Below are 15,380 nucleotides of genomic sequence, written 5' to 3' on the forward strand. Positions count from 1 at the left end.
AACCCCCCCAAACCTATTAAAAATGGGCAAATGACTTGAAATGCAAATCAAAGTAAGATACCACTTCACACCTGGTAGGATGGCTATAATAAAAAAAAAGAAGGAAAAATAACAAGTGTTGAACAGGATGTGGAGAAACTGGAACCCTCTTACATTACTGGTGGGAAGGTAAAATGGTTCAACCACTGTGGAAAATAGTTTGGAAATTCCTCAAAAAGTTAAAATAGAATTACCATATAATCCAGCAATTCCATTCCTATGTACATACATAAAAGAACTGAAAACAACTATTCAAACAAAAACTTGTACACAAATGTTCATAGCAGCATTATTCACAGTAGCCAAAAGGCAGAAACAACACAAATGTCCATCAGTTGATGAATGGATAAACAAGTTGTGGTAAATCCATACAATGGAATATTATTCAGCCAAAAAGGAATGAAGTACTGATACATGCTACAACATGGATGACCCTCGAAAACATCATGCTAAGTGAAAGAAGCCAGACACAAAAGATAACAGATTGTATAATTCCATTTATATGAAATACTCAGAACTGGTAAATCCATAGAGACAGAAAGTAGATTATTGGTTGTTAGAGGCTGGGGAGTAATTGCTTAATGGGCATGAAGTTTCTTTTTGGGGTGATAAAATGTTTTGGAACTAGATAGAGGTGGTGGGTACACAACATTGTGAATGTACCAATTACCACTGAATTGTATACTTTAAAATGTTAATTTTTTGTTATGTGAATTTCACCTCAATTACAAAAAGATTGTGCCCTGCATTAGAGATCAGATTAAGGGTATAAGCTTCCTATCCAACCAAGCCTAATGGTCTCAAGGTAGTTGCCTTTAACTTGAGAGGGAGGCATGAGCAAGGAAGCAAAGAAAATACATATTGGAAAGGATAAAAAAAAATCCAGTCATTTTTCATATATGATGGAATTTCTATGTAGAAAATGCAAATAAATCCACAGACAAACAATATTACCATAAAAGAGTTCAGCAAGACTTGGGATACAAAATCAGTATGCAAAAATTAACTGTGTTCCTATTAACCAAAAATTTCTTGAAAATGTAGTTTAAAAAATATCATATACAATAGCCACAAAAACTGTAAGATATCAAGAAATAAATCTCAGAAAAGTTGTACAAGACCCTTAGGGGAAAAATTATAAAACTCTACTGAAAGATTTTGAAAGAGACTTAGAAAAATGAAGAGACATAGCATGTTCAGAGAAGGGAAAACAGTATTTTAAAGGTGTCAGTTCTCCCCATATTAATGTAATTCCAACTAATACCCCAACAATTTGTGTGTGTGTGTGTGTGTGTGTGTGTGTGTGTGTGTGTGTGTGTGTAACTTGAGATGTAGAATCTAAAGTTCCCCGAAAGAGAAAGAAGCAAGCCTTGCCAACATAATTTCCAAAAAAGAGAAAGTAGACGAACTTGCCCTATAAGATATTAAGACTTCTCATAAAACCACAGTAACTCAAATGGTGTAGTACTGGCCCAAGGAAATAGAAATAGATCAGAAGAATATAATACATACGAATCAAAAGAACAAAAATTGTTTACATATGGAAACATTATACGTGGCAGGGTTGGCATTACAAACCAAATGGGAAAGGCTGAGCTATTTAATAAATGGTCATTTGGGCAACTGGTTATTTATACAGAAAATAATAAAATTTGATTCCTACCTCATATTTTATGCAAAAATAAAATTCCAGATGTTTTAAAGATTCATGTTTAAGAAGCAGGAATAAAAACTTTTAGGAGACAACATAAGAGCATCTTTATAACCTGGGGAAAGGAAGGCGTTCTTAAGACACAGAAAGCATAAAGGGCAAGACTGATACATTTGCCTATATGAAAGTTAAAGACGTCTGTCCTGATAAATGGATAAAGAAGAAGTGGTACATATATACAATGGAATACTACTCAGCCATAAAAAAATGAAATAGTGCCATCTGCAGCAACATGGATGCAGCTAGAGATTATCATACTAAGTAAGTCAGAAAGAGGAAGACCAATACCATATGATATCATTATATATGGAATCTAAAATATGACACAAAGGAACCTATCTATGAAACAGAAACAGACTCACGGGCATAGAGAGAAGACTGGTGGTTGCCAAGGGGGAGGGGGTTGGGAAGGGATGGATTGGAGGATGGGGTTAGCAGATGTAACCTTTTATATATAGAATGGATAAACAACAAGGTCCTACTGTACAGCACAGAGAACTATATTCAATATCCTATGATAAATCATAATGGAAAAGAATATAAAGAATGTATATGTATTGTTATATATGTATAACTGAATCACTTTGCTCTATAGCAGAAATTAACACAACAGTGTAAATCAACTACACTTTAATTAAAAAAAATAGTAAAGAGAAAAGACTTCTGTCCTAAAAAAAGACACTATACACAAAGTTAAAATCAAGCCACATACGGGGAGAACATATTTTACACTTTCTACAACTAGGTATTAGGATGAAGAATTATATACTCATTCACTATTCTAATAGTTATAAAATTAGTATTTTATATATATACTAAATTATTAAAAAAGATAAGCACCCCATTAGCAAAATGGGCAAAGGATATCAACAGGCCACTCACAGAAGAAACTCTAATGGTTAATAAACAAAAATTGCTCTCTGTCATCCCAAATTAGGGAAATGCAAATCAAGACAATAGTTACTTTCTTTCCCCTACCAGACTGTTAAAAGTTATAATCTAATAATCTCAGGTTTTGGAAAGACAGTGTGGAGCGATGGGGCATCTCATACAGCGCCGATGGGAGTATAAACTGGCACAACACTTTGGAAAGCAATTTTGAAACATTTGGCTAATTCAAAGGTGCACATATTTTAAGATCCAGCAATTCCATTTCTATGTATATATTATAGAACGGTGGGTCAAAAATGGGATCTAGCATCCCAGGGGGTTGTAAAAGATGACCCACTGGAGAGCAGGAAAATAATATTAGAGCCATATCTATTTGTTCATTTTAATCTAAGAAACAAGAAGGAAATGAAAATATTTAAAATTTAACATATGGATAGGCACTGATATCTTCCCTAGGTATGATGTAAAATGGTAAATCATGAAAGTTAAGATGTTTTGAGGGTAGAGAGGAAATTCCACAGTGATGCAGAGCTGGCCACTGCAGACCACTTTGTCCACTCTCTTGTAGTGTATTGCAATACCTACAATTTATATGGGTAAGTGAATTATGGGTAATACATGGGTAATATTATTTAGTTTTAACTAAGCTAAAGTAGACATGTGGCTTAATTATACTAACAAGGCAAAGATAAACAAGAAAATGACAAAGAGGATATATCTCTGCTTCTAGTTTGAACACTCTACCTGCCATATTTAGAGACTTAAAAAATAGTCATTTGTAATCAAATCTGACTTTTAATCACACTATCATTAAAATACATTATTAAAATTTTTCTTAATCAGAGAGACATAGTTTTAATTTTCTTAAGAAAAGTTATTTAATATTTTATTTCATCTTTGTCTCATTCAATTTCTACTTAGTATGTTTTAATATATAACATTATTATAGAAGAATATATATAATTTATATATATTTAAATGCATTCTCAAGAATATTTTATGAATAAGTATATATGATCAAAAAACTCTATAGACCATTGTCTTAGAAACATTTTGTGAATGTGTACTAAAAGACATGTACAAGGGTGTTCAGTGTAGTGTTGTTCATAATAAAGAAGTTGGAATCTACATTAATATTTATTAAAAGGGGAAAGGATAAGTATTTCTGTATTTCTTAAAATAGTAATGATATGCTGTCAGAAGCTAAATTGATAAATTAGATCTAAGTGTATCAAAATGAATACATTTCAAAAACATAATGTTGAACTAAAAACTGAGGTTTCAGAAGGATAGGTTCATTATAATGTCATAAATACAAAGTTTAAAAATGCAAACCAATACTACAGATACATATATAGCTACACATATATAGCAGAGGAATCAAAACATGCATACAAATGATTCAAATCAAATTCACGACAGTGGTTCTTCTGGTGAGGGAGTGGAATGGGTTTGGGAAAGGTACACAGGGGACTTTAATTATATGTATAATTTTATTTCTTTAAGAAACAAAGGCCCAAACCAAATGTGGCAAAATATTAAGTCCAGATAAAGCTGGCTGATGATTACAAGGGTATTAGATATATTATTCTCAGAACTTTTTCATAGGGACTTCCCTGGTGGTCCAGTGGTTAAGAATCCGTCTAGCAATGCACAGGATGCTGGTTCAATCCCTGGTCTGGGAACTAAGATCCCACATGCCGCAGGGCAACTAAGCCCGCGCCACAGCTACTGAGCCTGCTCGCTCTGGAGCCCACACGCCACAACTAGAGAAAGGCCTGTGCACCGCAACAAAGAGCCTGCACGCCGCAACAGAAGATCCCGTGTGCTGCAACTAAGACCCAAGGCAGCCAATAAATAAATAAATAAATATTTAAAAAAACCCTTTTCATATACTTGAAATAAATGTTGAATGAGGTAATATTGATTGTGGAATTTTCTGACTGTAATTTCAAAATGCGTTGTAAAAATGTAGGTACTATCAGATATCCACTGTTTGGCTGTTATTTGGCTGTTATGCTTTATCCGTCTATTATGACACTTAACACATACTTTATATTGCAGTTAGGTTTATACAAATATGTCTCCTGCAGTAGATTAAACTGTGGCAAGTATCTTATTCCATTCTTTTATCCCTGAAGATGACAAGCATAATATCCTGTATATAACAGGCCCCCAAAGAATGCTTTTTTATTTTATTTTTTATTTTTTTAAATAAATTTATTTATTTATTTATTTAGTTTTGGCTGTGTTGGGTCTTCGTTTCTGTGTGAGGGCTTTCTCTAGTTGCGGCAAGCGGGGGCCACTCTTCATCGCGGTGCGCGGGCCTCTCACTATTGCGGCCTCTCTCGTTGCGGAGCACAGGCTCCAGACGCGCAGGTTCAGTAGTTGTGGCTCACGGGCCTAGTTGCTCCGCGGCATGTGGGATCCTCCCAGACCAGGGCTCGAACCCGTGTCCCCTGCATTGGCAGGCAGATTCTCAACCACTGCGCCACCAGGGAAGCCCCCAAAGAATGTTTATTAATGAACAATGAATGAATCTAAATGGCTTGGACAGTTTTATCTGAACTCTTGTGTTATAACTCTCATAAAGACAACAACTGCAATGCTAGACAATGATTTACTTTATTAATTCTTCTTTGTAGATTATATAAACTGATGTGACCTCATCTTTTTCCTGCTATAAAAACAATGTAGAGGATTGCTTTGTTTAAGTAAGTAGTGTTTAATTTAACTAACATTGAGTGCTTGTTTGCTGGGGTTGTGGCTATCATATTCATCCTTATTATTCTTAGTGCCTATTATAGAGCCTGGTAGACAGTAGATCTTCAAAAGATATTTGTTTAATTGATCAATAAATACAAGGTACAGGGATGGCATAGATGAGAGAGGCAAAAACTCAGCCTGGGCAGTGGATGAGGAGATGATTCTTGAGTTGGGTTTTGATGGATGAGTAGAAGTTTTCCAGGGCAAGGAAAAAGAGGGAACAGTATGCATAAAGGTGTGAAATAATGCAACAGGTATTTTGGAGAACTACAAATAGTCTGATATTTTTTGAGATTTATAAACTACAAGACATGACCTCTGGGTGATATGACTGGCAATATAGTCAGAAGAAAGCTCATTAAGTTAGGGAGGTTGGACTCTACCCTGCTTGGACAAAGGGGCACCACTAGAGGGTTTTAAAAAGGCTACAGATAACGCTCATACTTGCATTTTAAAAGAATACTCTAGTGTCGGTGTGGAGGATGACTGGAGCAGAGTAGAACCAAAAATAGGGAGAACAATTAAATCTGGGAATTACCATAGTCAGACAAGAGATAATTGATTTTGGAGTGAGACAGTGAGTGGCACTGGGATGGGCAGAAGGTGTGTTTAAAAGAGATTTAGCTATCTGTGGAATATTATTTAGCAATGATAAGGAGTAACATATTAACACACAACAACATGAATATAAAACACATTATATTAAGTAAAAGATGTCAAACACAAAAGACTGTATTGTATGATTCTATTCATACGACGTTGTAGAAAAGACAACACTATAGTGACAGAAAACAGATTAGTGGTTGGTTGGGGTCAGGGTTGGTGAAGAGTCAACTACAAAGGAGGGCAGATTTTAGGATGGAAGAGCTAGTCCACAACTTGATTGTGGTCACACAATTGTACACAATTACCACAATTTGTCAAACTCCACACTTAAACTGGGTGAATATATGTGAATAATACCTTGGTAAATTGTTTTGAAAGGTGAAAAAAACGAGGCTTAGAACAAAAAAGATTTAGGAAGTTGAATCAATAGAACTTGATGAGTAAAAAGTAGTGTGTATACTTTGCTTTATATGGTGGCTGTGTTTCTAGAAAAGATCTGTCAAAATAAAATTTAAAATGCTCGAAGCGGGGGAATTCCCTGGCAGTCCAGTGGTTAGGACTCCGAGCTTCCACTGCAGGAGGCACAGGTTCGATCCCTGGTTGGGGAACTAAGATCCCACAAGTCTCGAGATGCAGCCAAAAAAAAAAAAAAATGCTCAAAAGGAACTGTTGAACACTTGGTGATTGTTTTAAAACTATTTTCTAATAGAGAATTTCAGACACATACAAAAGCTGACAGGATGGTATAATGAACCCTTGTATACTCAGCATCCAGATTTAACCATTGTCAATTTATGGCCAATTTTGTTTAATTTATACACCATTCTACTCCTCCACTCGAACTATTTTGAAGCAAATCTCAGATGTTACATAATTTCATTTGTAAATATTTTAGTATGTATCTCTAATAAGTAATGACTCTTTAAAAAACATAACCACAATGCCATTATCACACCTAAAAATTAATTATATTCCTAAACCTCATCTAATATCCAGCTAGAGTTCAAATATCTATTTGTCTCATGAAGTTGTAAATTTTCATGTTTATAGTTTGTTTGAATCAAAATCCAAATAAGGACCACACATTGCAATTGATATACCTTCTAAGTCCTTTTATTGGTAAGTTTCCCTCTCCTTTTTTTCCCTTGCAATTTATTTGTTGACTAACCTGTGTGTTTCTTAATGTAAGAAACCATTCTGTTACACAAATAACCACTTTCTACTTTAATGGGCTTTAAAATTTGGATTGTTTTATAATTATTCTTTTAATATTTTAGTTGCATTTCAATAATTTTTGATAAAGCCATAGTTTGGTGACATAGGATTATCTCACCAAGTGTCCCAGTATGTTTTTGCTTTTGGCAGTTTGTCTCAAGGGCAATGATCCTATGACTCAGAGCACTGTTTGGGTATTAAGACAGCTGTGTAACACTCACAGTTGTTTGCAGATCATCTGTTCTATCAGTGAAGATATTCAATCTTTCTTCTCTTTCCAAAATTTTATCGATATTTTGGGTCATAACATTTTTTACATCAGTTACTTGACTCTTCAGTGCGGATATCAAGCTGTCCTCTTGATTTTTATTGTATTTCATCTACATAGAAGTGAAATATAATATACATTTTATTTTCTATAAATGAGATCTATTGTAATATATTGTACAAATTATAACAAAGGTGTCAAAGGCATATCTCACTTGTATTTCAGCATAAGGAATCAACTAAGCCTCAAATTGTCCTACCATAATCTTGCAGAAAAAATGGGGGGTGGCGGGAGAGGGAATATATCAATGTATTCAATCAGCAGTGGATTTTTAAAGAATTTAAATTGTGTATTTATTTGAATAGACTTTTTAAAAGAGCAGTTTTAGGTTCATGGTAAAATTGAGTGGAAATTACAGAGTTCCTGCATGCTCCTTACCCCCCATACATGCACGGCCACCCTCACTATCAACATCCTGCGCTTGAGTGGTCCATTTGTCACAATGGATGACCCTATATTGATGCATCATTATCATCCAAAGTCCATAGTTTCCATTAGGGTTCACTGTTAATATTGTACATTCAGTGGATTTTGACAAATGTCTAATGACATGTATTCATCATTACAGTATCATACAGAACAGTTTCACTGCCCGTAAAATCCTCTGTGCTCCACCTATTCATACTCCCTTTTCCCCTAAGCCCTCGCAAAAACTGGTCTTTTTACTGTCTCCATAGTTTTGTCTTTTCCAGAATATCATATAGTTAGAGTCATACAGTATGCAGTGTTTTCAGATTGGCTTCTTTCACTTAGCAATATGCATTTAAGTTTCCTCCATGTCTGTTCATGGTTTAATAGCTCATTTCTTTTTAGTGCTGAATAATAGTCCATTGTTTGGATGTACTGTAGTTTATTTATCCATTCACCTATGGAAAGACATCTTGATTGCTGCCATGTCTTTGCAATTATGGATAAAGCTGCTGTAATATCCATATACAGGGTTTTGTGTGGATATAATTTTCAACTCCTTTGGGTAAATACCGAGGAGCACTATTGCTGGATCATATGGTAAGAGTATGTTAGTTTTGTAAGTAACTGCCAAATTGTCTTCCAAAGTGACTATACCATTTTGCATTCCCATCAGCAGTGAATAAGAGTTCCTATTGCTCCACATCCTTGTCAGCATTTGGTGTTGTCAGTGTTTTGAATTTTGGCCATTCTAAGAGGTGTGTTAGGGGTATTTCATTGTTGCTATAATTTGCAATTCCCTAATGACATACGATGTTGAGCCTTTTCATATGCTTATTTGCCATCTGTATATCTTCTTTGGTGAGGTATCTATTCAAATATTTGGCCCATTTTAAAAATTGGGTTGTTTGTTTTCTTATTGTTGAATTTTAAGAGTACTTTGTATATTTTGGGTTACAGTCCTTTATCAGATTTGCCTTTTGCAAATATTTTCTCCCAGTCTGTGGCTTGTCTTATCATTCTCATGACAGCTTCTTGATCCAGTTTGACAATCTGTCTTTTAATTGGTGTATTTAGACCATTAACTTTTTAATTTAATTTTAATTAATTAATTAATTAATTTATTTATTTATTTTTGGCTGAGTTGGGTCTTCGTTGCTGCGTGCGGGCTTCCTCTAGTTGCGGCGAGCAAGGGCTACTCTTTGTTGCGGTGCGCGGCCTTCTCATTGCGGTGGCTTCTCTTTGTTGCGGAGCACGGGCTCTAGGTGCGCGGACTTCAGTAGCTGCAGCACGTGGGCTCAGTAGTTGTGGCTCGTGGGCTCTAGAGCGCAGGCTCAGTAGTTGTGGCACATGGCCTTAGTTGCTCCATGGCATGTGGGATCCTCCTGGACCAGGGCTTGAACTGTGTCCCCTGCATTGGCAGGCAGATTCTTAACCAGTGCACCACCAGGGAAGTCCTAGGCCATTAACTTTTAAAGTGATTATTGATATAGTTGGATTAATATCTACCATATTTGTTACCATTTTCTATTCATTGCTCTTGTTCTTTGTTGCTATTTTTGTCTTCCACTCTATCCATATTAAAAATGACCTCTACATCTGGAGAAAACCGTAATTTGAAAAGATACATGCACCCCAATGTTTACTGCAGCACTATTTACAATAGCCAAGACATGGAAGCAACCTAAATGTCCATCGACAGAGGAATGGATAAAGAAGATGTGGTATATATATACAATGGAATATTACTCAGCCATAAAAAAGAATGAAATAATGCCATTTGCAGCAACATGGATAGATCTAGAGATTACCATACTAAGTGAAGTAAGCCAGACAAAGACAAATATCATATGATATTGCTTATATGTGCAATCTAAGAAAAAAAAAGACACAAATGAACTCATTTGCAAAACAGAAAGAGACTCACAGACATAGAAAACAAACTTATGGTTACCAAGGGGGACAGTGTGGGGAGGGATAAATTAAGAGTTTGGGATATATACACTACTATTTATAAAATAGATAATCAACAAAGACCTACTGTATAGCACAGGGAACTACAGTCAACTATATTCAATGATACTCAAAGTACTCAATACTTTGTAATAACCTGTAAGGGAAAAGAATCTGAAAGAGAATATATATATAACTGAATCACTGTGCTGTACACCTGAAACTAACAAGGCATTGTAAATCAACTATACTTCAATAAAAAATGATCTCTAAGATATAGTGTTATATTTAAAAAGTAAGCTGCAGCTGCAGAAGAGTATTAAATAATAACTTATCAAGCACTTAGTATGTGCCAGGCACTGTTTTAAGCACTTCACAAGTATTAGTTCATTTAATTCCCAAACCATTATATAAAGTACTACTCTTTTCATCTTTTATTTTCTAAATAAGAAAACTCAGACTGAGAGAAGTTAATATATTGCCCAATGTTACACAGCTACAGGCAAAACAACGATTCAGACTAAGAAGCTCTAGAGATTAAGCCTTTACCTATTGTACTAATGATCCCAGTTTTGTGAATTTATATATATATATAAAATTCTGGAAGCTTACACACCAAACTGTTCAGAGTGTTCGCCTCAGGGGGGTTTGATTGAGATTGTAGGAGATATTTATATTTCACTTTATATACTTTTGTATTATCTCACTTTACTAATGAGCATTATTTTTTAAATATAAAAATGATATTAAAATCCCCTGCTCTTTAGCAAGTGATCAAATCCACCTTAAACAGAACTCTGATCTTGGTCACTGGACCATGCAACTTACAATTGATGTTCTGTGAGGAGTTCACTAGTTGGATGTAGAAAAGAGGGAATTCCTAGTTGAACTGTGTCCTCCCAAAAAGATTCTTTGAAGTCCTAATTCTGGATACTTGTGAATGTGACCTTATTTGGAAATAAGGTTTTGGTGGCTTGTGTTAAGAAATGTTTAGTGGATGCCTCTACGGCTCATGGGTTAAAATTTTTTTATTAAGACATAATCAAGTTAAGATATAGCACAGGGAACTCTACTGAGTGCTCTGTGGTGACCTAAATGGGAAGGAAATCCAAAAAAGAGTGGATATATGTATACGTATAACTGACTCACTTTGCTGTACAGCAGAAACTAACACAACACTGTAAAGCAACTACACTCCAATAAAAATTAATTAAAAAAAGACATAATCAAGTTAAGATAAATGGTGAATCTTTGATTTTTCTTTTTATTCCATTTCTCTTTTTCTCTCCTTTTAAAAAATGCTTAATCTTTTAAGATTAAGAGACTCATCTAAGTTTTGTTAAGATAATGTATTCATAGTCCATTCAATGGCATTTGGTACATTTATATATATAAATATATTTAAAACTCTCTCAAAACTACTTTTTTTTTGCTGTGTGCACTTTGCTAATTATAGTATAAAAAAGTCAACACCTTTTATAAAATTTTCTACAGATTTGAAGCTCACCAGGTTAGTTTATACATGTTAAACAAATTTCTTTGATGTCAGATGTGTTAACTGCTTAAAATGTGCATATTTTCGCATGGTTTTCAGGGAGCTATGTTAATTATATATTTTAGCTGTGTTGAGTATTGCAGAATTCTCCATAAGAGAATATAAAAATTTAATATATCTATCCTTAGTTATTTCTTCAGGCATTGTGGTGGACTCACCCTATGGGGACCCCCACTGAGTCACATCTTTATAAAATTCCCTCCCCTTCAGTGTGATCTGCCCCTAACGAATGGAAGCAAAGGGGATGGATGTCACTCCTGTGAATACATCATATTATATAATATTTAGCAGACTGGAGTGAGAGATTCCTCTGCTGGCCTTGAAGAAGCAAGCAGCTGTGCTGAGGACGCCCTTGTGGCAAAGAACTGCTATCATCAGTCTTTAGGACCGAGGGTGTCCTCCAGCCAACAGCCAGCAAAAAGCTGCAACCCTCACACAGCTCTTAGGAGATAAATTCTGCAACAATCTGAATGAGGCTGGAAGCAGATTCTTCCCCAGAGTTTCCAGATGAGAACATTGTCTGGCTGACACACTCACTGCAGCCTTGTGAGACCCTGAGTAGAAAACCCAGTTAAACCATGCCTTGATTCCTGACTCATAAAAACTGTGAGATAATAAATGTGTGTTGTTTTAGGCTGCTGATTTGTGGTAATTTGTTACCATACAAATTTGTTACCACAAATAGAAAACTAATGCAGGTATACTTAAAATATTTTATTATGGAAAAGTTCAAACATATACAGAAGCAGAGTGAATTGTTTAGCGTACCCATCACCTACTTTCAGCAGTTATCAACACATGGCCAATCTTATTTCATCTATACTACTACTGATTACTCCTTCCCCAAATGTATTATTTTAAAGCAAATCCTAGACAGTCTATTATTTTAATCTGTAAATGCTTCAGTCTGTATCTCTAAAAGATATGGCCTTGTTTTTCTTAAAAACAAAACCACGACATCATGATCACATCTAAAATAATTCCTTAGTATCATCAAATATTTGGTTTGTCCCTTATACACTGATGATGGGAATGTAAATTGGTACAACCACTGTGGAAAACAGTATGGAGCTTTCTCAAAAAACGAAAAATAGAACTACCATATGACCCAGCAATTCTACTCCCTGGTATATATCCGAAAAAAAACCAAAAACACTAATTTGAAAAGATACATGCACCCCAATGTTCATAGCAGCATTATTTACAATAGCCAAGATATGGAAGCAACCTAAGTGTCCATCAACAGGTGAATGGATTAAGAAGATATGGTAAAAACAAAACAAAAAGAAGATGTGGTATACATATATACAATGGAATACTACCCTGCTGTAAAAAACAATGAAATATTGCCATTTGCAGCAGCACGGATGGACTTGGAGGGCATTATGCTAAGTGAAATAAGTCAGACAGAGAAAGACAAATCCTGTATGATATCACTTATATGTGGAATTTAATAAATACAAAAAACTAAGGCATATAACAAAAAAGAAGCAGACTGACAGATATAGAGAACAAACTAGTGGTTACCAGTGGGGTCAGGAAAGGGGAGAGGGGTGAGGTAGGTGTAGGGGATTAAGAGGTACAAACTATTAGGAAAAAAATAAGCTACAAGGATATATTGTAAAACATAGGGAATATAGCCAATATTTTATAATAACTATAAATGGAGTACAACCTTTAAAAGTTGTGAATCACTGTATTTGTACACCTGTAACTTATATTGTACAGCAACTGTACTTTTATTATGGTAAAACATACATATCATAAAATGTACAGTTTTAACCATTTTTAGCTGTATAGTTCAGTGGCATTAAGTATGTTCACATTAAGTATATCACCACCATCTATCTCCAGAACCTTTTTATTTTCCCAAGCTGAAACTCTGTACCCATTAAACAATAACTCCTCTTCCTCCCTTCCACCCAGGCTCTGGCAACCACCTTTCTACTTTCTGTCTCTATAAATCTGACCACTCTATGTATCTCATATAAGTGGAATCACACAGTATTTGTCCTCTTGTGACTGTCTTATTTCACTTAATAGGGACTACTCTTTTAAAAAAAATTTATTGAAGTATAGTTGATTTACAATGTTAATTTCTGCTGAGGCACTACCTTTAAAATATTTAATTTAATATTTGTGTAAAATATTTACACAATGATTATGATTATTATAATTTTTAAAATTGTGTAAAATATTTACACGGTGCCAAGTCAAATTTGCATGACAAGTTTCATTCAGAGAGGTCTAGTTTCTATTCCTGTCCCCATCCATACACAGGCAACCACTGAAATGTTTTTGGTTTATCCTTCCTTTGTCCCCCCATCCCCCTTTTTTTTGCTATAAGCAAACATATTTGTATTTATTCCCTCTTTCTTAAATGGTTGCATATAAGGATGGTAAGTAAATAACAGTATACCGTATATATTTTCTCTGTCTTGCTTTATTCACTTATCAATATTTCATGGATATCATTCCTTATCATTATATAGAGATAGAAGTTCTTAGTTCTCATTCACCTTAACAGCTCTTAACTCATAATTCCTAACTGATTTGTCAGATGTAATACTGACAATGTTTAGGACCACACTTGGAGGTTACATACCATATACTTTCCTAATACTTGTTGAAAATCTGTAGCAACTGCATTTGACGGAGAAAAATGTTCTTGTGACATCAAAGGATTTCTCAGAAAAGTCTCACTAACCTGGGGAAATTAATGGAAATATTTAATTTATATAGATAATTTCAACTGGAGAATTACATAGCAAGTGTTTATTTGAAGCAAAGTCTGGCAGAAACTTGCAATAAAAGAAACCAGAACAGTTCTAGATTTTTGGTGGCAGGGTATCTTTTCTATTTTAAAGATGCAGTATTAATGAAAATTGTGCTCATATCTCATATCTCGTATCGTGAGATTGCAGGTGCTACCTTGATTCTTTGGTATTGGTATTTCTGAAGACTTGAGGGGACTCGCAGATGTTCACCTCTGGCAGACAAGGAAGGATAGGAGTCACTGATATCCTCTAAGTAAGTGCTTTTCATTTTCCCCTCCTGCTCTTACCCTCAAAATCCATTCAATGATAACAAAACAATCCCAACTAAATGTCATGAGACTATCTTCCAAACCCTATAGGGTTGTTATATGATATTTCAAAGCTTTAAGAAGGAATTCTGACAACTGTTTGTACTTAATGTTGTATCAACCCAAAAGTAGTGGTAAAAATCATGCAGTTAGTAATTTTGTGTCATCTGGTTTTGGAAAGTTGGAAAAGTTGGGATGTTTTTCCATAATGGCAGAGAGGGAAAAAAAAATTAGAGTATAGTCAGTTAAATGGCTAACAATGTTTATCATGTAGATGCTAACAATTGTCTAGGCATAAATGTAGAGTGAATTACAATATTAGGCCTTATAATCCTTGATTCTATATATGGTTACAGTTTGAGTTGTGTTAAAACAAGTTGGTACACTAAACAAATGAAATATATGCATAATTCATGAATGTGACTGGAGAATAACTATTAATAACTATAGTACAGCTGACCGATTTTTCCATTAATATTTTTTGTTAAAATATTTTTCCTAAATTATATATTTGTGAATGAAATTGAAGATTAGTATTATTTACTTTTTAAAATATGAAAAAAACATACTATTTGGATCATAAAATTACCAGAATAATGGTTTAGCCCTAGTCTGTCTCTGAGACTGCCTTTCACAGTCTTATTCTAGTTGGAAGTTAGACACTGGGTGATAGCAGTAGATGATATCTATTGAGAAGGTTAATTAGCCTTTAAGAAATTTATAAAATCTCATGTATCTATATAAGTACATATACATAAGTACTCTATTTATCATATTTCATATTTGTTGGCAATTTTCAGGTAAAACGTTCTCTAAAAGTAGT

At 34.6% G+C, this 15,380-nt stretch overlaps 1 protein-coding gene across 6 annotated transcripts in view; it reads right to left on the minus strand.

Moving 5' to 3' along the window:
• The window catches only part of LOC309627466 (uncharacterized protein), a 38,822-nt gene that overhangs the window by 7,057 nt on the left and 16,385 nt on the right, over nt 1-15,380 (minus strand). For 4 of the 6 annotated variants that reach the window (XM_082389450.1, XM_082389454.1, XM_082389452.1 and 1 more), the window contains 2 exons: nt 14,078-14,179; nt 7,450-7,608 (listed from right to left, as the gene is read on the minus strand). In XM_082389450.1, coding sequence (XP_082245576.1) covers nt 7,450-7,608; nt 14,078-14,179 — 261 coding nt within the window. The remainder of the gene's footprint in view (nt 1-7,449; nt 7,609-14,077; nt 14,180-15,380) is intronic. The other 2 variants (XM_082389453.1, XM_082389455.1) reach the window with 2 other exon arrangements.

The sequence above is a fragment of the Balaenoptera borealis genome, assembly GCF_965194805.1.
Source record: "Balaenoptera borealis genome assembly, chromosome: 4".
Lineage (NCBI taxonomy): Eukaryota > Metazoa > Chordata > Mammalia > Artiodactyla > Balaenopteridae > Balaenoptera > Balaenoptera borealis.